This window comes from Colobus angolensis, unplaced genomic scaffold (assembly GCF_000951035.1).
Source record: "Colobus angolensis palliatus isolate OR3802 unplaced genomic scaffold, Cang.pa_1.0 Scaffold14, whole genome shotgun sequence".
Lineage (NCBI taxonomy): Eukaryota > Metazoa > Chordata > Mammalia > Primates > Cercopithecidae > Colobus > Colobus angolensis.
The window spans coordinates 11,181,447-11,206,075 of NW_012114488.1; the positions used below are offsets into that span (position 1 = coordinate 11,181,447).

The 24,629-nt window shown below is 37.0% G+C and overlaps 1 protein-coding gene across 3 annotated transcripts in view; it reads left to right on the top strand.

Moving 5' to 3' along the window:
* Positions 1-24,629, top strand: part of PDE10A (phosphodiesterase 10A) — a 339,233-nt gene that overhangs the window by 277,765 nt on the left and 36,839 nt on the right. For all 3 annotated transcript variants that reach the window (XM_011934966.1, XM_011934965.1, XM_011934967.1), the window contains 5 exons: positions 1,285-1,427; positions 2,480-2,563; positions 4,932-5,082; positions 9,251-9,406; positions 17,877-18,049. In XM_011934966.1, coding sequence (XP_011790356.1) covers positions 1,285-1,427; positions 2,480-2,563; positions 4,932-5,082; positions 9,251-9,406; positions 17,877-18,049 — 707 coding nt within the window. The remainder of the gene's footprint in view (positions 1-1,284; positions 1,428-2,479; positions 2,564-4,931; positions 5,083-9,250; positions 9,407-17,876; positions 18,050-24,629) is intronic.

Below are 24,629 nucleotides of genomic sequence, written 5' to 3' on the forward strand. Positions count from 1 at the left end.
CTCCGCCCCCCCATTCTTTTTTTTTTTTTTTTTTTTTGAGACAGAGTTTCACTGTTGTTACCCAGGCAAGAGTGCAGTGGCGCCATCTTGGCTCACTGCAGTCTCCACCTCCCAGGTTCAAGAGATTCTCCTGTCTCAGCCTCCCAAATAGCTGAGATACAGGCGTGCACCCAGCTGATGTTTGTATTTTTAGTAGAGACAGGGTTTTGCCATGTTGGCCAGGCTGGTCTTGAACTCCTGACCTCAGATGATTCACCCACCTGGGCCTCCAAAAGTGCTGGGGTTACAGGGGTGAGTGACCTTGCCCAGTGTTCGTTTGTATTTTTATGTAGACTGGGTAGTCTGACCTACAGATGGTGAGCTATCCTGTAGAAAATGTTACTTTAAAAATGCAAAATGTTACAAAAGCTACTGTAGCTTCCCACCACGTTTTCAGTATTAATTTGCTTCAGACAGTTCCTAATTAATCTCATCTATTTAATCATTCACAAATATAAATATTGACCTATTCCTTTGGCTCCACAGCATGTTTTTATTTTATCTCACATATTAATTTATAATTATTTGTGAAACATTTGCAGACAGATACAGATACACAAGATTTGAACTTAATGGGATGGCAAAATATACCTATCCATTGTCAATCAGTGTAATTACCAATTTATATATCTACTCTATGGACACAGTCTATGACTGATGAATGCAAACCTGTGTTACTCATGTGAGTTCGTTGCTGGAACACCAATAACACCCCAAATTCAGTCCTGTTAAGAATCTTAAAAGTATACAGTCAAGACTAAAACCAGAGAAGGAAATGGTGATAAAACCTTCCCAAGGAAGTTGAATTTGATGTGCAGGTGACATGTAGTAATTAAAATTTTTGTTGTAATAGATTGAGAAGTACCTTAGATCTTATTATGATCTTTAAAAATACTAATATTCATTTTCTGATAATAAAATGAATGTGTTTAATTTTTATTATTTAAAAATGCAGAAATACAGAGTGTTTTAAAGAAGACAAATGTCAAGTAACCTCATTACCAAGAGATGTCTGATGAAAACTTTTAAAGCAGAGATACCATCTTTTTAAAAAAATAAAAAAATTTCTTTTGAATCTGCAAAGTCATGTGTGCACATTCCTGTGCATATGGAAATATGGATAATAATAAATCTACTTTGGTTTTAATTCTAGTTCTGATTCTTTAATACCAAATTCTGAACTTCAGTGACAAAACAATTTAAATATTAATTTTGGGTTTTTATTTTTTTGGATTTGCCTTCTAGATGTATCATAGAATTCGCCACTCAGAGTGCATTTACCGGGTAACCATGGAAAAGCTGTCCTACCATAGCATTTGTACTGCAGAAGAGTGGCAGGGCCTCATGCAATTCACCCTTCCTGTGCGTCTCTGCAAAGAAATTGAATTGTAAGTATGTTGCTTTGTCAGTTTCTTCAGGAACGATTTTTAATTGAATTGAACTTAAAGTGAGACAGATTATAGAATTAGAGTCACAATTCTTATACACGTATTACATGTGGAGTTTCATGTGTTGCCATTTTCTCCTTCCAAAGTGATTCCAGATATTATGAGAGGATTTGGAAATAAAGGCCAGATCTCATTACCTTAAAAAAGAAAATCTGAACTCAGTTTTGAAATGAATTAACCGAAATGTTAGCATTTCTCATTAGTCTGTTGCATACTTTATACCATTTAATATTTAACACTCAAAATGGCATTTAACATAAGATATCAAAAAGTTCTCATTTCCCTATAAATTTAAACTTCCAAATTAAATTCAAGAATTTTGTCAGAGTTTGACTTTCATACTTTATTTTTTAATCCTATGTTAAGATACTTAAGTTACTAGAAGGTAGGGCCATTTGTATGTTCATTGTAAGTGTAAGCCAACAGGATCTACATAGGAAACCTTCAGAAGTGACTTAGAGCTACTATTTGCCTTACAATTGAAATTATAGTATATATTATACCATACTGTTAATTCAAGTCTAATGTTGGTAACTAAATTAGCAAATGAAAAATAGGTAATAGCTTTGGTGTTTACATTAGTGAAATTGTTATCGCAGTTAAAATAGGAGATAAAACAATTTCAACTTCAAAAATACTTCTGAAAAGGCTTTTTCCCCCTTTTCTATGATTGTATATGTATCTAATATTTGTAATATACCTTTTTGTTCTTTTAATTTCTCTGATAACAAATGAAGCATCATTTTAAACATTAATAGAAAATGAATCAATAACTTGGATATCGGACTAGATTTCTAAGGTAATAAATATGTGGAATTTTTTCCTGAAAATCTTTCAGTACCAGAGAGATGTGGCTGAGAAGGCAGGAAAAGGGATGGCTGAGCTCCCAGTGTCTTTTTAGCTCCTTGGTACAAAAAAGTTAAATGATTTTCTTTACTTATTATGTTTATTCTAATTACATTTAGTGATAAACTGCCCTTTTAAAATTTCAGATTCCACTTTGACATTGGTCCTTTTGAAAACATGTGGCCTGGAATTTTTGTCTACATGGTTCATCAGTCCTGTGGGACATCCTGGTATGAATGACTTTAAAATTTACTGTTTGAAATACTGGGTGACATAACCTCTTCCTCCTTCTACATATATGCCTCACCACCATCTGTGTTTGAAATTATTTTAAAATATTGCATATATAAATTACTTTTTTTCTAAATATTCAATTAAAAAAGGGCTGAGATTATTGTACAAATATGCAGCCTTTCCAGATTTTCGGCACGGGCTCTAGCAACGTGTTTGTAGCCTGGTTAAAAAACAAATCCAAAAAGCTTTCATAAAAACAGAGGCTAGAATTTCATTTGGCGGTGTAACTGAAAGAGACACGGGTTGCTACTGACCAGAATGTTGATGCAGCCAGCAAACATATGAAAAAAAGCTCATCGTCACTGGTCATTAGAGAAACGCAAATCAAAACCACAATGAGATACCATCTTATGACAGTTAGAATGGCGATCATTAAAAAGTCATGAAACAACAGATGCTAGAGAGGATGTGGAGAAGTGGGAACACTTTTATGCTGTTGGTGGGAGTGTAAATTAGTTCAACCATTGTGGAAGACAGTATAGTCATTCCTCGAGGATCTAGAACTAGAAATACCATTTGACCCAGCAATCCCATTACTGGGTTTATGCCCGAAGGATAATAAATCATTCTACTGTAAAGAGACATGCACATGTATGTTTACTGCAGCACTGTTCACAATAGCAAAGACTTGGAACCAACCCAAATGCCCATCAGTGATAGACCGGATTAAGAAAATGTGGCACATATACATCATGGAATACTATGCAACCATAAAAGGATGAGTTCATGTCCTTTCATGGATGAAGCTGGAAACCATCATTCTCACCAAGCTAACACAGGAACAGAAAACCAAACACTGCATGTTCTCAGTCATAAGTGGGAGTTGAACAATGAGAACACATGGACACAGGGAAGGGAACATCACATACCAGGGCCTGTCAGGGGGTCAGGGGCTAGGGGAGGGATAGCATTAGGAGAAATACCTAATGTGGATGAAGGGCTGATGGGTGCAGCAAGCCATCATGGCACATGTGTACCTATGTAACAAACCTGCATGTTCTGCACATGTACCCCGGAACTTAAAGTATAATAAAAATTAAAAAAAAATGTTTAGAATACCACGTGTAAATTTAGCATCAACTTTCAACCTGCCATTATGTATCTATTAGAATAGATCAAAAAGTAACATGTCTTCTTATTCCAAGTGTGGTTCTTTGTCAGTAATTTAATTATGGCACCATTTCATTGCAGATCTTCTCCCCACCCAATCTGGCTGTCCTGCAAGCCTTTCCTGACTTTGTATCTGATCCTTTACAGTGTAAACATGCAATGTTAAAATGCAAGGAACAGTTTTCTTTTGCTCTTTTTTACTCATTTAGGAATTAAATGTCTTATAGAACCTCTTAGTTTCTCTAAAACTTAGTTGTCATTCCTCTTGAAGTCTGTGTCTTTCCTATCTGTGACTTTTTGTAAATTAGTGTTTCGAAAGGATGCACATAGGATACCTAACTCCAGTTAATTCTCAGAATGCAGTTGAGAGTTTGACCAGTTGGAATTCTTAAAATGCCATACCTTATACTTACATTTGAAAATTTTCAGTGGAGAGAAACACAGGTTACATTTTTTTTTAAGTTTTTATGAATTCTCGACCTCCTTGGTATTTCAGAAAGCCTTGTATTATATATGCTTTTGTTTTATGCTGTCTCAAGTCTATTTTGAGAGTTTAGAGAGTCTTAAATAAGTATAAGTACATAATAATATAAAAACATAGTATAACAATATATGTAATAAAATATACATTATATTATTTTATATACTATGTAAGTATCTGGATATGTTCATTTGGGACTTAACAATTTTAGCATATTATAAAACTTAATACTTTGGAGTTGCTTTGAAAAGTCTCATGATACACATATTTGCAGTTTGTAAGTCTGAATATTCTTTTTGGAAAATATTAGCTCAAAATACCTGTTAGCAAGATGGTGCTGTGTTGTTGTCTTTTGAGCACTGGGGGGTTTAGGAAATGAACATATAACTAAAGAAAATCATGAGGGCTGGTGACAGGTGACTGTGTACGAACACTGATATTTTCTCGCCAGTGGGACAGTTACTATATCACAACAGATACCATATCACAACAGATGCCATTAAAGAGTCTTTATTCTCTTACTTCTTTTTGGCTAGAGAACTGAAAAGGAGCTGGTAAATGAGTTTCCAGTGCTTGTGGATTCAGTCAGGGTGGAAATCTTTAGAGTTGCAAGTGTGTAAGGTGCAGACATATGTGTACCTAAACTAGGGGGTTCTCCTGCAACCTAGTGATTCTCTACTGGTTTCAGGCATAACAGTTTCTTTTCCATGCAGCTTTGAGCTCGAAAAGTTGTGTCGTTTTATTATGTCTGTGAAGAAGAACTATCGGCGGGTTCCTTATCACAACTGGAAGCATGCGGTCACTGTAGCGCACTGCATGTACGCCATACTTCAGAACAATCACGCACTTTTCACAGACCTTGAGGTGGGTGTGTACTCTTTACCGCTGTCTCTCGTAACCTCAGTGGATTTAATACTGTGTGTCGGGAGCACATTAATGACATGGATTTGTGACATGTTATTCCAAGACAAATTTTGGCTTAATAAATCAAGGGCATCCCATTTTTAGATTCCTATACCCGAGCATTTAGCATATTATTTTGTATAAGAAATGTAGATAAAAGACATTTTAGCTTCATCAAAATATCCCCCAAGGAATCACTAATTTTGTAGCCTTCTCTATTAAAGCCTTCTCTACTAAAGCCTTCTCTATTAAAGCTTAAATGTTCTGAAGGGATATAAACAGTGAATTTTATTCATTGCTTATATGCCCTGGATAATGTAGATGTATCCTACCTATTTGAGAACCTAGAGCATTAAATACTGTGAAGACAGAAATAATTTTGACCTCCTCTAGCATGAAGAAACAAAGGATCTGAAATGTTTAATTAATTTGCCTGGCTTTAAATACCCAGAGTTAGTGACATACCCAAAGCTTTCAGAATCTCAGAATTGGAGATGGCCACTTCCATTCGTCAATCACAGTCAAAGTCCCTTACTTGAAAGCCAGGCTTAGTGCTTAGTGACTCATGGCCACAAAGGATGCTGATTCTGCATCTGGACAATCCCGACTTTGAAGGATATCCCTCCCTCTGACCACACTGATCCTGGGAGTGTCTGCTCACACCTTAGATGGAGTCCTCCTTTCTCTCCTCTGTAAAACTGGTATCATCTTTTAGGGGACCTATGACTGTCCAGAGAAAGGAGCTGTTATCTTTGTGATACATAAATTGTGCTTTTCTCAAATTCACATTTAAACTAGAATCCAGTGCTTGTGAAGGTCCATCTTATCCTTTTCCATCCTATTGGACCAAATTCACAATCTGAGTGGAAAACTCGAAAGATGCATTCTAGGAAAAAAAAAAAATAGTGGCATTTTAAAGAAAGAATAAAAAATTATCCTCTAGTTTTTGTTGCTTTCTCAAAACAGTCGTTAGTTCAAGTGGAGTTTAACCTCATCAGTAATTTTTTATTTATTACCTCCCCCCAAAAGATCCAGATGAAATCGGTCCTTTTTTCCTGTTTGTCTTCTATTGAACCCCATATTGTTGAGACTTTCAGCGTTTTCTCCATTCTATTCCTTTTAAGAAAGCAATTTCATTGTCTTGTTTTGCCATTTTGCCATACCTTGTGAGTTTAAGAACTATAGAAATTACACTTTCAAATTGCATTGCAATTTATATTCAAAAAGTTGAAAATTGAACGGTAAGTGAGAAAAACTTTGTTGATACATATTGACTCTCATTTAAGTTCCTAATTCATTTCTGGAATTATATCATTACATTTTCCCAAAACATCAGATCATTTTGGCTGAAAAATAATCCCCAAATGACATATGTAAATATTTAAAACATATTTTATAAAGAAGAAATTTAACCTCTAAGAGAACTATTAGAAGTTATCATTTGATCTTGTTAAAGGGAAATGCTTAAGAAGGGTGATTCTTCATACATTATTTTCAGATGTATGATTCTGGCACACCTTTAATAAAACTACTGAAGATCACATTAATTTTAAAAGTGAGTTTAAAAACTGGAAAGATGATAACTTTTACGTATTGTGCAAGATTGTAAAACTCTTGAGATTTCTTATCAGGTACATCATGATGACACAGCAGCATAAAACATGGAAACCACCCCAAAACAAAATGATATTAACAACATAATTAATTCAGTTATCTTAAGAATGCCAGGCAAGTATGATTGTTAACATGATAATTCATGGGGCTAGGGGTTGCTGGTGAGAACTCCCTTCCAATTATGTTGCAGGAAAAACCAGTCCTGCATTATCAGGATAAAGAAGCAGGCATATCGCTAAAAATGCGCCTGTGAGAACTTCTGCCGACTCCCATCCCAGCACCCCCATCTGTCGGCATCTGCCCTCAGCAGGCTCTGCCTTGCACCCCTCTCTTAAACCTTCACACTCCTCTCCAGAGCTGACCCTTCTGCTTTGTCGTATCTGTCGCCACCACCTCTTTGAGAGCACTGCCTACCAGTGCTTCCCTCTCTTCTCTCTCCTCCATTCTCATGCTCTCACTCCTCTTTTCTGGATCACTGCCATCTGCATGTACGCATGCAGTATTTACTTCCATCTTAGAATATGCTCTCATCTGCCGCTCTCCTCAGCTCCCTCCCTGTTACTAAGCTCTTCTTTGCAGTAAACCCATGCAAGTGTTACCCTACTGGCTCCTTCAAAATCCTCTCCTCACATGCTTTCTGAAAACAACTCTGATCAAGCTTCTGAACTTAACACCCCAGAAAATGCCCTGCTCCAGGTCACCAGTGACCTGCACCTGGCGAGATCCAAGGGTCAGCCCTCAGTGTCTTCACTTGAACCCCGGGACATTCGGCACTCTTGGTTTTCCTGCTAATGCACCAGCTGTTCCTTCCTTGGGGTTTTTTGTTTGTTTGTTTTTGTTTTGTTGTTTTCTTAATCCTTCTCTTTCCTCAGACTTAGACCATGCAGGCTGTTCCCCCTTTACAGGTATAATTTGTTTTTCAAAATAAAATTCTGATTGTGATTGTTATTAACACATTGAGTCTCTTCATATACTTTAAACACTTCAATCTTTTCAAGCAGTGTTTGGCATCACCTGAATTCCACTCAAAATCCCTTCAGGAGAGATAGAAACTGTCATATGAAATTTGTTATAATAGGATTTAACCTATAGAGTTCTGATTCTTTCTTCCCTTCAATTTTTATCAAGTATTTAATTGCCCACTGGATGATTTATTTTAGAATTGGGCGTACTTGAGAGCTTAGACCTTGACCCTCCTCCGACCTCAAACTACAACCTTGGTGAGCTCAGCCAATCATGTGGCCTTAAATGCCACATGGGCACTTTCTCTAGCAAAGGCCTATCTCCAGGCCTTGAGGCTTCAGTAGCTGCTACCTGTCAAAACAAAATCTCTGCCTGTCAGATCTCCTCTTGACTATCAAGTAGACTCCTTGCCTCAGTCTAAATGTGAGCTCCTGATCTCTCTCCTCAAACCCATTCCACCTGTACTTCTCCCATATCAGTTGATGCTAATCATTACAGCTTCTAAGACCAAAACATGTGAGGTCATACTTGACCCCTTATCACCTCCTTTCTTTTCACACATCTGACAGTCAAAAAATCCTGTTGGTTCTGCCTGCAAAATGCATCCAGACTTTAATCACCCCTTAGAAGCTTTCATTGTTGTTATCCTGGTCTAAAGCTCTATTATATTTTGCCTCAATTACTTTAGAAACCTCCTCACTGATCTCTCATCCTTCTGGATTCTGTTTTCAACACAGTTGCCAGAATAATCTTGTAAACATAGAACCAAAATGATAACACTGCTCTGCTAAAAAACCCTGTGCTAATAGTTCCTCCAATCACTGAGAATATAAGCCTTTTATGTTGACTGCCTCCCCTGCCCTTGACCCCACTGGCCACCTTCCTGATCCTCCAAGTCTCAGGGCACACTCACCTCCAAGTTTATGTTGTCACTGCTCCCCTGCCCTGTGTGCTCCTCTCCCACACTGCACTTGCCTCTCTCCTTCCCCTCTTTCAGGTCTCTGCTCACACCTGGCCTTTTTATGAGGCGTGCCTGCCTAGTTTATTTTGTACTCAGCCTGACGTTCTTTAATTTCCGTTAGTCTGCTCTGCCTTCTTTTTCTATATATTTGCCATTTTTACATGCGATATGATTTACCTGTTATATTTATTGTTTATAATAGCAATAGTATTGTTAGATAACATCGAATAGATTTTGCTGAAGCTGGCCTTTCTTTCCTTTTGCAGATTTGCTTTATCTGTAATTTTTTGGAACATTTGCTTTATACCTTTTAAGTTGATACCTCCTGCACCTTTGCGAGAGAAACTCAAAAATAATTTGACTATCGTTCATAAGCAGAGAAACAAAGAAAGGGGCTACAAATGAGTTAGATTATCTGGAATTTCAAAGATTCCTAAGGATTTGCTATATTTGTGTAGGATTCTTTATGCCAGAGTGCCATGTTTGTGCTATATTAATGCCAGAAAGTAATGTGACATGAATGTAAGCAGTAAGTCTGCTCATGTGTGTTTCTGTATTTTGAACATCTCTGCATCATGTTGTTTTTTAAAGCGCAAAGGACTGCTGATCGCGTGTCTGTGTCATGACCTAGACCACAGGGGCTTTAGTAATACCTACCTGCAGAAGTTCGACCACCCTCTAGCAGCTCTCTACTCCACTTCCACCATGGAGCAGCACCACTTCTCCCAGACCGTGTCCATCCTCCAGGTGAGTCACTGCACACCGTCTCCCGCTTAGTCTCAAGGCTGTCTGGAAGATAGTGGTACTTCATAGGTGGAAAAGCAAGATCATTATGGCTTCCTTAAAAGCAACAGCTATATTTTATTTTAGAACCTTATATTTATAGTGATCATGAAATAATAGTGTTTTTTGCATAAAGAATCCTTTACAAAGAATTTGAATATATGTATTTTGTACTCACATTTGTTTTTTAAATATTATATCAATAAGTGCATGTAACCCTAAAGCATTACTTATTTTATGTAATTTAAATCAATTAATTCTATAGATTATCATATTCTTGAACCAGAACATATTGAACAGTAAATCTTAAAAGTTAGGTAAATATAAGGTTTTAAGTGCATTGTAGCTTTTTTTTTTACATTGTGTATTTTGTTTATTTATTTTATTACCTTTAAGATGTTCTTGGTAATTGATGTAGACAATCACAGATATCACTTCACATGGGATATATGCGCTCCTTCTTTCTTAAATGATTTTTCTCAAACTCACCTTACCAAGGTAGCCATTACCTCATAATGATTTGATTCCTATCACAAACAATTTATAACAATATAATCTGTGTTCAGCTTAAGTATAGTGGGCCCTATATTTTCCCCTCACTGTCAGCACCTCTAAGTAGAAAGAGAAATCCTTGTTACGTCTTCCAGTCATGAGTCTAAGGGAAAAGATTTTGAGTTTTGAGGATGTCATAGCAAAATGCCAACAGTGACTCTGCCAGTAACTGGCCATAGGCAAGTTGCGAAGCAGAGAAGCTTTTGCCACTTGGTGCAGTTTTTCTCTGTTGAATAGGCCAGGCCTCCTCTCAATGCCAGGATTTTGTTTTCTCCCCTCAGTTTCCCAAAGGCTTCTCTTAGTGCCTCCTCATTTGACTTAACTGTCCATGTGATTGGTAGTGCTGCATGCTCAGTCCTTTCTAAAACCCAGCAAAACTGACTTTCCAGGCCTCATGTCCTCAGTCCCACGAAGGTCAGTGGTCACCTTACTCGATTCTGGGTGCTCTTCGAATTACCTGCTGGGTAGAAGTGACAAGTATTTCAGATATGGAGCTATTTTAGTCATTTTAAAGCCGTCCCCAGTAGGCAGCTGATGTTGAATTTGCTCATGGGCCAGTTGACTCCTGAAAGCAACATGTAGTCATCATTCCTATCATTTGCTTGACACCAGCTCTTTTCTTTTCAAATGACATATGTTTACATAGATATGTCCATGCATAAAACAAGGATACATAGACATGTAAGCAGGATAAAAGGCATGTGTATATATGTATGTGTACATATATGTATACATATATGTAAAACATGCTTTCTGTAAATCGATGAACATTCTAAAACTTCATGACAGCTGATGTCTACTTTGACCTCACTCATCAATGGAGACTATTTGTCTAAGATGAATAAACGCCAGAAACAACATCAGGGCGACTTCACTTAGAAATAATTAGGAGTCACTGAATTAGCATCCCATGTCCTAAATGAATTCATGCATTTGACAGCACAACATTGCTACCAGTTCAATCACAGCTAAATTTCAATAGCCAGTATAGAGTTTCTTTAGAAAGCCTGTATTTAATACAATAGGATTAGTTTTGAAGGAGACCAGAATTGCGAAGTTTATTGCCACTGAGTAGAATAAAAAATAAACCTTGTAATATAACAGTCACATCAAGGTGGGTGGGATAGGGAGGCTCCAGGTCCACCTAAGCCCTAGGAAGACTTGGCCCAGTTGCTGCCATCAAAAAATGGATGTTTAGGGTGGTTTGCCTCCAGTTTGGCAAACCCTCAGAGATGTAGGGATTGCAGATTACTTAAGGCAGTGTTCCTAAAAAAGATGAGAACTACTAACAGGAACTCATGGCAGTAAGTTAAATTCAGACAGGTAAGCTGTTGGCATTGAAAAAGGTGTGGGAGAATAGATTCAGATACTAGAGCTGGAATTTCAGTCACTGATGAAGTAATAATAATGGCAAATTTGTTCTCCTAGTTAGAGAAGATAAGGTACTGGATACACCACAAAAACAGAAGCTGGGAATAAGAACTCGGGATTGCTGCAAATTAAGATGAAAGGCACTACCAGTTTGAAAACAAATTTATATATTCGATTGACCAAATCCCTTAATTTGACCTAGGCCCAGAGAGAAATGATATTGGAGCCATAAACAGACAACCCAATCTACATGGGCAGGAATATTCAGGAAAGAGTGTCTTCCTCTTCTGAAAATTTCTGTGTTCTTGGCTGATTTTGCAGTAATCCTCATAATACTTCTCTGAGTGTTTTTTACAGATTCATCTAACTTGTCCCTGAAATTCAATTTAATAACAAACAGATTTATTGAGCACCTTCTATTTGCCAACACATGTTGTAGGCACTGGGGATATAGTGATAAATAGAACAACCACAAATCCCTGTCCTCTGGAACTCACAGTCTAGAGTGAGGAAGGCCTGAGTCCCCTGACTTCGGCCCTCACGTTGTTCTTCTCATTGGCCCACCACCTGGCACACCCGTGACTAACTGATGGTGGTATCCCGAGGACTCTCAGACCCATGTGATTCTGCCTAGTGCTCAATAGGACTTCTGCCCAAGCACCTGAACTGTGTATTCCGTATGGTCTGAATTGTGCTTGGTGTTACACTTATTTAGTTGCCTTTTGTATTTTATATCTCTGTGGTGGCAACCTCACTGACCCAGGAATGCAGGCTGATGACCTTAGAGTCACCATTTTTCCCTTCTTTAGCCTTATCTTCCCATCCCTCCATCCTGTTACCACCAAGTGCTGCTGATTTTATGTTTCATCAAAAGACACCTACAAGCTTGACTAATGAAGATGCTATCCTTGGGTAACAGTTAAAAATTCCAACTTCCAGTCATTAAAATAGAACAATATATAGTTTCATGATATGAATACCTGTGATACTTTTGTTTATCCACAAAAGACTTTTCCCATTGCTCTCTTGATCTGCATTGCCACACAGATGATTGCGAGCATGGCACTGCCCATCCTCTGGTCACACAGATGGATATAACATAAGCAATTTTGTGTGTGATGGTTGGAAATAGTTCCCCATCACACATCTTCACAGGTGTGTGTTGCATATGTGGCTGCTTATTGTAGTTTTTCCAACCTGAGTGCCAGCTTTCAGTATGGCTGCCAGTGGTATCTACTGGATAAGCAGAGCATTCAGGAGAGTACTGCTAGCTAACACAGTGACAACAGCAAGCAAGGAGAATATTACAATAGATTTGAAAAGATATCCTTCAATCACTCTGTCACTCTCTTGCTCCCTCCCTCTCTCTCCTTCTCCACACACACACACACACACACTCACTTGCACATACACACACACACGTTATTCATGGTAGAGAGAAAAGCAGGAAGTGTGTATTTGCTCACAGCTTGCCTTGACCTTGGTTGCAGTGCTAGGGATGCAGTAGATAGTCCCATGTTGAGTGGGCAGTGGGAAGAGATTACGTCATGAAGTAAGGGTAAATTCAAGAGCATCTGCAGTGAAGGTCAATCTGCATCCCTGAGCTTCCCATTGTGTCTTAATGCTGGCCATCAGGATTGTTTTCGTGGTGTTTGGGGCCCGTTACTGTGTAGAGGTCATGGTGGACATTTAGCAGAGAGGAAACTCACTTGAGTCTCTAGTAAATGATAATCTGGCCCCTCTGACCACTACAGTGCCCAAGTGGCAAGCACCGTCTCTACTTGACATCCCAGTTTCAGCCTTCCTTGTATTTTGTCTGTTTTTCCACCTTTTCCCCCTTATCCATCACTGTTTCCCCGAGTGTTTGTGTCTCAAATCCATCCTCCAAGTATATGTCTGAATATGTTTTTCTCCTGTTTAAAAGTCATTAATGGCTGTCTGGGACCTCTGGAATAATTTCCTGTTTTCTCAGTTGATATACAAGTCTTTTATGAGTGGCCCCTGTCTGTTCCAGGACTACAGTATCTGCTCTGCTTCTGTAGTTTCAGACTGTACCTTAACTCTGTGCCATTGGCTGGGTTCCCTCTACGTGTAATTACCCCACACCCTTTCTGTGGCCCCCAACTCAGGCATGACCTCATCCAGTAAAATTCTTTGACTGCATCCCCACATCACTGGGGTACAGCACTGCCCCCTTTTGAACGCCTGAGCCCCTCAAGCATGCATACGTCTTAGTGGTTTGTGTTTGTTTGTTTTCAACATTGTATTGAAATTTTCTGTTTGTGAGTTCAGCTTCCCACCTCTTCTGAATTAGAAGCTGATGAGGAGAGTCACTGCCCCTTCTTTACCTCTGGACTCACAGGCCCACTTCTGGGGCTGTTGATATGGGCACGAGTGGAAGTGTGAAGGTAGAGCATGGGGAGGGGAAGATACAGAGTGGGCAGAGCCAGCACTCAGAGACTGAAACTGAAGCTTTATGTAAGGAAAGTGAGTAGCTGTGTCCAGTGGGGCAGAGAGCTGAGATGCTGAGCAGGGGAAGCAGGCAAGCAGAATGCCTTCATGTGAGGAGACTGTTTTGTGTGGACAGTTACATCCAATAACGTAGGTGGGCTTTGTTTTCTTGCCTAAAACTTACTAGCTTACAATTAGTCATGGTGATTGAACCATTATTGCTGGAATATTAAATCAATTTATTCTGTTTACTCATGAGATATTGATTATTTTGAACATTGAAACTATACTTTTTTTCTTTCTTTTGCCTTCTTTGAATACCCCATTTTGACTTTGAAAATAGTCAAAATTTTAGAAAACAGACCAATTAGGAATTATTATTCTCATTATTAAGAACATTTCCTTAATATTCCACTAATCTTAAATTATCTGTTGCTTTTGAAATGTGGTCATATTTCAGAAAATTATCTATTTATACCAACATTTTGGGATCCCATAGCTTCTTACTACTCTTTATAGCAGCACTATTTCCGTGACTCAGCCAGAGAGTTCTTCCAATTTGTCTACACTAGGTACAATTTGCTGTTGTGTATGACAATTATACTTAAATTATTGTACTTATATTCAACACTACCTGTACTGGTAATCTAAAATATATGACACAGTGGCTAGTTTAAATCTGTCCTTTTCTACAGCTGTGTTCTGAATAGAAAAGGTATTTGGCTATCAAATTCATTTTTAGGCATATATTTGTTTGTTTCTTCATCTCTCTTTCCTTTAACTCTGACTGTGGAACTTTTACTGGTAGATTTTATCATCATCATCATCATCATCAATCATCACTATTATAATAGTAATCATTTTATCATGTATTGGGCACTTACAGTGCACCAGAAACTTAAATATTTTGTACATATTTTAATACAGTTTATTTAAATGAGATAGGTATTATTATTTATTTTCATTTTACAGATGAGAATAATATGCATCAAAGAGGTTAAGTATTCTATTTGTCACATCACTAATCAGTGGCAGAATGACATTAAAAACTAGAATTATTTGGCTCCAAAATCTGAGCTCTTAATTACAGTACTGTAACGCTTCTAATATGTGGTTTGATGTACGAGGTAATTAAATTTCAAAATCAGTATTATAGATATTTTAAAGGCATTGCCATCATGAATGTTTGATGCACTTAGTTGCATCACTGACATTTTTTTCCGAAAGTAGTGGTTCCCTAATCCTCTAGCAGTGGACAGAATACTAAGAGCCTTTAGGATCCTCATGATTAAGGGCTGGAAGGAGTATTGACAATCACCTATTCAAGGCAGTCCCTGGGTCATCTTTCAGCATCAGCACCAATTTCAACATTGTTTCCATTCTCTGATACCAGATCTCAGCCCCAGCGTTGACATACAACCAGAGTCTACCTGTGGGCTTCCATAGAGTTAAGAATTATATGGTGTTCACCCACATAAAGTTTTAGAAACATTCCTAGGTATAAAAAGTCTACTGTTTCCTGCTTGATTGATGCAAAATGGAATCAACTAACTTGAATTAACATAGACTTCAAACTACGTAACTATAGTAAAATTATTAATTGGTGTATAAAAGTATTATAATGCATTATAAAGATTTATTGTGTGTTAACGAATGTGAGGTTGGAGGTTTAAAGAAGATACTGTTTCTCTGCTATGCTTCCTTGCTTGTATCTCCTTTCCATATTTTCTTTAGTTTGGGTAGCAGCAAAATGCTAGATTCTCTTAAAGTAAAGGGAGACATGGCCGGGATCAGTGGCTCATGCCTGTAATCCCAGCACTTTCAGAGGCCAAGGCAGGTGGATCAAGAGGTCAGGAGATCAAGAGCATCCTGGCCAACATAGTGAAACCCCGTCTCTACTAAAAATACAAAAAAAAAAAAAGTTAACCAGGTGGAGTGGTGCATGCCTGTAGTCCCAGCTACTCGGGAGGCTGAGGCAGGAGAATCACTTGAACCTGGGAAGCAGAGGTTGTGATGAGCAGAGATCCACTCCAGCCTGGCGACAGAGTGAGACTCTGTCTCAAAGAAAGAAAGGGGAGACATTTGTTTTTTGATAATTCATTCCCTTTACTCTTGTAAATTATTGAAGGGGACAGTAAATGAGTTAGACCTTTTCATTATAAAAGCCCTCTATGGAGCTTTTTCACCTAGTTTCCTTTAATACTGAAAAGTAATGTCTCTGAAGTAGTCAGTAGAATATATAAATTCTTTAAAATAAATCTTAATTTATTTTGGGCCAGTTGATACTTTTGGGACTCTGATAAAAACGTGAGCTGACAGATGACATACTCAGTGTGTAGAATTGCAGAGAGCTTATAACTCTTTTGTCCCCCTACAGAATTTATAGAGCCTAGGCCAAATTTAGAGATATTTCTTTTTAAATGTCAACAGCAGACTAGAATATTTTATATGCTCTAATTTAACAAGTTAGGGTGATAATTATTGGTGATAAAGAGAGTAAAGCATGCAAATACAAAGCATAAAATTGTAGCAGCTGTGATTCCCTTCACATGACCTGCTGAAAGCAGATGCATGCATGAGCACCAGCCAGACGTGCTGAAACATGTCCATGAAGTGGGAAATAGAGGTCACAGGCATTCAGTGTTGAAGCAGAGGCTACCTGCTTCACTTGAGTTGTGGTCACATCAAAGGAAAGCAGATACCATAGCATGAATCAGAGTAAATATTTCCTTCTTATAACTTTCTACAACAAAATTGAAGAGAGTTGAGGTTGGATGATAATTGAAGTCAGCCACCAGCCCAAAGCTTGAGTCCCCTCCCATTGTCCCCATCAGTCACTAACCACCTGTGCTCAAACAGCTCATCTCATAGCATCTCATGCATAATCCATGTGGGAACTCTGAACTAATGTAAATTTTATAATTTGAAAGTGAAGTCATGTATTTGAAACTGATTTTGTAAGCAGTAGAACTTTCTACAAATGTAAGACCTTACTACTGTTATTGTCAGGAAAATAAATAACTAGACCTGAGTCCACTTGCTGCATTTATCATACAGTAATTCAAATACTTCTGAGACTTTAACAGCAAATAATATAGGACTATTCTGATAATTGAAAACAAATGGTGCATGTACAGTTTCATTTAAGAATATGAAGAGACAGTGTCTTAGTGAGATGTTTAATTTTGTAAAGAAATATACTTCAAGCATTGTAAGTTTTTACTGTATTTTAACTCAATAAATGTATGCTAAAAAGTGAAATTAATTAAAAATCAACTTAGAATAGTACTATATTGACTAATAATGAAAAATATCAAAATAATTGATGAATTGAAATTATTATAAAGTTTTTAAAAGATTAATACACGAAGGATATTCTGAGTGAATAGAATCCAGATTACCAATGTTCTGGTCTTGTTTAGGGTGATGATCTGCCTTTTCCACCTCCTTTGAGAATAGATGATTCTAGAATCACCTTCAGTGATTTGTGTTGTAGGGAAAGGTATTCTTGCCTTTAGAGTTTTTAATGTGTTTGAATAAACATTTTGTTGAGGTTGTAGGACATTTTCTTCTAGGATACAGGGAAATATATTACTACCCATTAAGCATGCTTTGATGTGTTACAACCTGAAGTGGACAAGGATATAGATGCCTTTTTAAGGCCATTAAGGTTCCAGTATAATATGAAAATTACTAAAGTTTTTAATTTGCTTAAGAGGAAAAGTCTTTAACTTAAATATTTTACATTTTCAAGTCTTTTAACTATTAGAAATATCCAAGAACTAGATATATTTAAATCACTGAGGTTTTATGGTAGTAAATAATGTTATTGTAGTTACAATAGCTTATTTAAGTGGTAGTTTCATTGTTTCTGTAGCTTAAAGAGAAACCAAAATGCAGTTTTCATTAGTCATTTCTAACTATTCTTTTGTTTCCCCAAAACCTTTCTTGAGTGTGCCAAATGTCATTGACTGATTATATTGTTTCAAATAACTGAAAATGTCATAAGATTAGAGCTTGTGCTTGTTATTGGTGGTTTTTATTTGTATTTTTTCCATAGTTGGAAGGGCACAATATCTTCTCCACTCTGAGCTCCAGTGAATACGAGCAGGTGCTTGAGATCATCCGCAAAGCCATCATTGCCACAGACCTTGCTTTATACTTTGGAAACAGGAAACAGTTGGAAGAGATGTACCAGACCGGATCGCTAAACCTTAATAATCAATCACATAGGTAAAAAATAATTTTCAAAAGCTTAGAAGCCCAGGAAGTATTATCTGGAATAAATTGATAGTTAAGAAAGGTAATGTGGCATAAGTTTATATTTGAAAGAAAGAATGTAAAAAACTTGCGTGTTTTTCATTTTATGTACATCTTGTTTATATTTACTTGAGGCATTTTATTGTTTGACAAGATTGCTGACAATGTCCAGTGAGGATAATTAAAGTACAGATTGGAAGTTACACTAGTCACACAGGAATTGGCACTTTTCAAAGGGAAGGCTGGCCTGATGTTTCCCCAAGAGGTCCCTTCTTGCACTGATCACCATTCAGGGTGTGGCCATTGGCCTCAGGAACTCAAGAGCAAATGAAAATGGATTCCGTTTTCAGAATCCAGTCCTATTAAGCAAGCTGATGTGATTGATATAGAAACTGGACTCCCCTTTTATTGATCTGTAATTGTATTAGGCAGTCACAAGGGTCAGAATATTGGCATCCCATGGGGTAGAAAGCCAAGTAGCGATAAAAAGTTTATCTGGTGAACATGGAATTACCACAAGGAGGATTAGATAAATTAGATATCCTAACGGCATCAGGCTAAATTAGTCTGATGCCCTTTTGTTTTGAGGAGGGGTGTGTCTTGCCTAGTGGATTCAGAAATAGGTCAGGGATGTTCATTATGCACCTGTTCACCCATCTGTATAGTAGATCTAAGTTCATTGGCTAACCTGCCATCTCCCCTTGACAGTTTGTAGTGTGACACTAGCTTTTATTGCTGTGGCTTCGTGTTTGCATGTCTGACCAACTTCATCTTAAGTGAGGACATCTTTATCCCTCGGCTGGTGAGCACTTACTTACTGCTTCTATGCCAGTCTTGCTGAATTTGGATTTTTACTTTTTTTCAGGTGTTCTGCATATCTCCTCTGTGGTTCATTAAGTACTGATCCTACATTTTGTTCTTTGGGACAAACTGTTTTAAAGTTCTTAGAAACAATTCACTATTCACTCAGGTACATCAAATACAAAATGTTGGTTTTACAAATGACCGTAGATATCTAATAAAGTTTACCTCTTCAAGAATCAATACCATTTGTATAATGATATTGATGCCTTTGGATAAGCAGCAGTTATTTGTGATTCAACTTACCTTCAAACTGGACAGATCCAGATTTTGTAGAGCTTGAAACTGATACAATTTAGGGAACCTTATTTAAGAAAAACAGTGCAAAGATACCTTGTTTTCACATATGACAAGTTTGAAGACATTGCCAGGGCCTCTTCCAGGACCATGCAGAGTGTTGGTGTCAGAGAAAAGCCCCTAAACATCAGTTAGGGTGTTCTAGCATGTCTCTTTTTTCCTTCAGCCCAGATGAGAAGTGTGGTCTACAGTCTTTATGTCTCCAACAGGTGGTGTGTAGTCCTTGTTCTGAGACCTGTAGAAAAAAAAATACAGTTTGTTCTGTATTTTTTTTTGTGGCAATCAGAAGATCAGGGAAATAGAGCCTTCATGAAACATCCCTTGGTTTCCTGAAACCTATGCACTTTTTTTTTTCTTTTGGAGTTGTAAATAAGAATCGTGTAACTAGTATCTAGTTTCTTGAATATAATCTTTTCAGCAGAATGATTACAATAATTATTATAAAATAGGAAATTTAAATATTTACTTGAAAATACCATCACTTTTGGCACTCATGTACATATGTGTTAGTGGTACATGTTTAAATAATTTTTGACATATAACTTGAAAAGCAATTAAAACAAACATGTATTGAAACACGCATTGAAAGGCAATGCATGTTTGTTTTAATAATTCAAATAATGTAGAGGTATAAAAAAAGAGTAATATTCTATTTTCCTGCATTCCAGTATCAACTATCTATTTGATGTAATGTCATCTTATGCATTTTTCTGTGATTTTTCAAAGGTAGGGGTGTGTGTGTGTGCATGTGTGCATACAATATGTTAAGACATAACTCAGATGTATCGTAAAATAAATTTCATAATAAAGCAAGTCACACAAATTTTTTGGTTTCCCAGTGCATGTAAAAGTTGTATTTATACCACATAGTCTACTAAGTATGCAATAACATTATGCCTAAAAAATGCATACTTTAATTTAAAAATGCTTTATTGCTTAAAAATGCTAATGATCATCTAAGACTTCAGCAAATCATAATCTTTTTACTGGTGGAGGGTCTTGCCTAAACATTGGTGGGTTCTGACCTGGGGGTGGTTGTAAATCATAGGACGGTAGGGATGCATGTGGCAATTTATTTTCTTCTTTTTTAAAGATGGGGTCTTGTTCAGCCTGTCAATGTGAAGTGGCATGATCATAGCTCACTGCAGCCTCAAACTCCTGGGTACCAGGGATCCTCCCACCTCAGCCTCCTGAGTAGCTGGGACTACAGACACACACCACCATGCACAGCTAATATTTTTCATTTCTTATTTTAGAGATAGGGTAGTGCTATGTTGCCCAGGCTGGTCTCAAACTCCTGGCCTCAAGCAGTCCTCCCACCTCAGCCTCCTGAGTAACTGGGATTACAGGCAAGAGCCGCTGTGCCCAACTTGGAGGTGGCAATTTCCTAAAATATGACATGAGTGAAGTTTGTCACATCAATGGACTCTTCCTTTCACAGAAAATTTCTCTGCAGCTTATGATGCTGTTTGATAGCATTTCACCTGGAGTAGAACTTCCTTCAACATTAGAGTCAGTCTTCTCAAACCCTGCCCCTGCTTTGTCAACCAAGTTTATGGAATATTCTAAATCCTTTGCTGTCAATTCAACAATGTTCACAGCATGTTCACCAGAAGTAGATTTCATCTCAAGAAACTTTCCTGGCTCATCCATAAGAAGCACCTCATCCATTCAAGTTTGATGATGATTGCATCAGTCATCATTTTCGGGCTCCACTAGTTTCTACCTACCACATGTGCAGTTTCTTCCTCCACTGAAGTCTTGAAGCTTTGCCTACCTCCTATGAATCATGAATGCTCTCAATGGCATCTAGAATGGCGAATCTTTTCCAAAAGGTTTTCAATTCACCTTTCCCACATTCATTAGAGGAATCACTATCTATAACAGCTATATTCTTGCAAGACGTATTTCTTAGATAATAGGACTTGAAAGACAAAATTACACCTTGATCCATTAGCTACAGAATAGATGTTGTATGAACAGGCTTGGAAACACATTAATCTTGTGCATGTCCATCAGAGCTCTTGAGTGACTTGGTTCATTTTCAGTGAGCAGTAACATTTTGAAACTAACCTTTCTTTCTGAGCAGTAGGTTTTGATAATAGGCTTAAAGTATTCAGTATATCGTGCTCTGAACACACGTGCTGTCATTGAGGCTTTGTTTTCCATTTATAGAGCACAGACAGAATCCACTTAGCGTAATTCTTAAGGACCCTTGAATTTTTGAAATGGTAAATGATCATTGGCTTTACCCTGATATCACCAGCTACATTAGCCCCTGACAGGAGTCAGCTCATCCTTTGAAGCTTTGGAGCTAGACATTGACTTCTTCTCTCTAGGTATCAAAGTCCTAGATGTCTCTAATAGATGTTTTGTCTATACTGAAAATCCGTTATTTGGTTGAGCCACCTTCATCCATTATCTTAGCTAGATCTTCTGAATAACCTGCTGCAACTTTTACATCAGCATTTGCTGCTTCAGCTTGCACTTTTTACCTTGCTTTAAACCTCTCAAACCGATCTCTGCTACTTTCAGGATTTCCTTCTGCAGCCTTTTCACATCTCTCAGGCATCATAGAATTAGACAGAGTTAAGACCTTGCTTTGGATTAGCTTTTGGCTTAAGGGAATGTTTGATCTTCTATCCAGATTACTAAAACTTTCTTCATATCATCAAGAACACTTAAGTGCTCGTGTGTTCACTGGAGTAGCACTTTTAATTTCCGTGAAGAATTTTTTCTTTGCGTTCACAACTTGGCTGTTTGGCCCAGGAGTCCTTGCTTTCAGTCTATCTCAGCTTTAGATATGCCTTCCTAAGTTTAGTCACTTCCAGCTTTTGATTTAAAGTGAAAGACATATGACTTTTTTTCACTTGAACAGTTAGAGGTCATTGTAGAGTTGTTAATTGGCCTAATTTCAATATTATTGCTTTTAGGGAACAAGGATGTTCAAGGACAGCGTGGGAGTTGGGGGAGCAGCCAGTTGGTGGAGCAGTCTGAATACACGCAACATTTATCAATTAAGTTCACCATTGTATGTGGGTGGGATTCATGGCACCCACAAATAATTGCAATGGTAACATCAAAGATCACTGATCATAGATCACCATGACTGATACAATAAAATAATGAGAATATTTGAAATATTTTGAAAATTACCAAAATGTAACACAGAGGATCAAAGTAAGCACTTGCTGTTGGAAAAATGGCACTGATACTGCTGTACACAAGGTTGCCACAAAACTTTCCAATTTGTGAAAAAAAAAAAAAAACCAAAAACACCGTATTTGTGAAGCACAATCAGGCAAAATGTAATAAAACAATGTATACCTGGAACATATATTGCCATCAATTTATACATATAGTAAATTCTCACAAAAGGCTGTAGAAATTCACACGCCTTAAGATAAAGTTGAAAACCTCTTCTCAGTAAATATGCCATTCTCTGACCACTCACTATGTTGAAGATGTTTTTATGTTTGTTTATTACTTACTATTCTTACTTCTGTGTATTTATTCATAAATTTTGCTTATTTTTTGAGTTGTTTATTTTTTTGTATCAGTTTTTATTGTATATTTTTGTTAAGGATATTAAAATTTTCTATTATATATTACAGATATTTCTTTATGTGATTTTCAAAAAACGTGTTCAGATTTTCTTTTGAAAACAAACTTAGTTTCAGGAGGACAAATTTTTGATCTTTTAAAGAAATCAAGTCTCATAGTAACAAATAATTAAATTTTTCTTTACGTATTTTTATAGATTTAATTTTTATATTTAGATCTTAATTCTTCTATAGAGTTATATTTTTATGAACATAACTTTATTTCTGATGGAATGAATTGATACCATTAATGAATAATCAGTTTTTTCCTGAATTGAATTTATTACATTTTCTCATAAATGTGGATAATTCTTTAGACCCTGTAAACCATTTGTTACTAATTATCTAATCCTCCACTACAGTCATACAGCTTTGATTCTATAAATATGTTGAAATGTACCATACATACCTGCTCAAATAATCTTTACTTTCAATTCATGGAAATTGTCACTTTGTAAAAAATGTTTTTGTTTTGTTTTGTTTTGTTTTGAGACAGAGTCTCACTCTGTCACCCAGGCTGGAGTGCAGTGGCCGGATCTCAGCTCACTGCAAGCTCCGCCTCCTGGGTTCCCGCCATTCTCCTGCCTCAGCCTCCCGAGTAGCTGGGACTACAGGCGCCCGCCACCTTGCCCGGCTAGTTTTTTTTTTTTATAGAGACGAGTTTTCACCGTGTTAGCCAGGATGGTCTTGATCTCCTGACCTCGTGATCCGCCCATCTTGGCCTCCCAAAGTACTGGGATTACAGGCTTGAGCCACCGCGCCCGGCCGTAAAAAATGTTTTAAGAAAAATTTCAAACTTATATTAAAGTAGAAATAATCAAATGTACAGTCATACCTAGATTCAAGAATTGGCAACAGTTTACCATGTTTTCTTTGCTTCTTTTTGGGGAATGGGGAGTGTGCCATTTCAACGTAAATTATAGACCTTATGACCCTTTGCTTTTTTCAACATTAATATTTAAAAATAAAAAGAATATTCTCCTTCAGACTTTATTTTTCAGTCAGAAATATCTACATTGACATTTTAATTCAGTTTTATGACATTTATTTACTCACTTTAAAATGAAAGTGTGTTGTCTCTTCTAAGAACATGGCATGATTCTGTAGTCATGAATAAAATTGTACAGTTTGTTTACATCCTTCCTATAGCTTTCTTGATAAAATTATATGGATTATTTTACAGATTTCTTCACTTGTGAATGTAATTTTTCTGATTTCTAACTGGAAATACAGTTTCCAATATATTTAAAATTATGAATTACATAGATACGTTATTTTTGCTTCATATGTTTTGAAACTTATTTGGTGCTTACACATTTAGATTTATTATGGCTTCTCAGTAATTTACCCTCTCATCAGTATGAAATAAATTCTTTTTTTCTGCTGATGCTTCTTAAAATTTTCTGTGTCTAAAATAGCCACACAAGCTTTCTTATGTTTACTGTTGACATATCATATTCTTTCATAATTCTTTACTGTCTCAACATCTGTCTTTGCATTGAAAGTGTGCCTTGTTAACAGCAATAGTTGAGACTTGCAATCACTGCTTTTTAATGTACTGTTTAGTCTATTTGCATTTATAAGTTGTCTAATTATCCATTTTCTATTTGGAGCTATTTGTGTTGGGGGAGTGATATTTCATTCTATATTTGCTTTTGGTTTTTCTTGTTATACCCTTTTTAAATTTTCAAGTGGCTGTTCTTGAGTTTACAGTATGCATTTTTATTAGTCTGCTTTGAATTAATATTATTTCAATTTTATTCAATGTAAAAAACTTAAAAATATTCAATTTA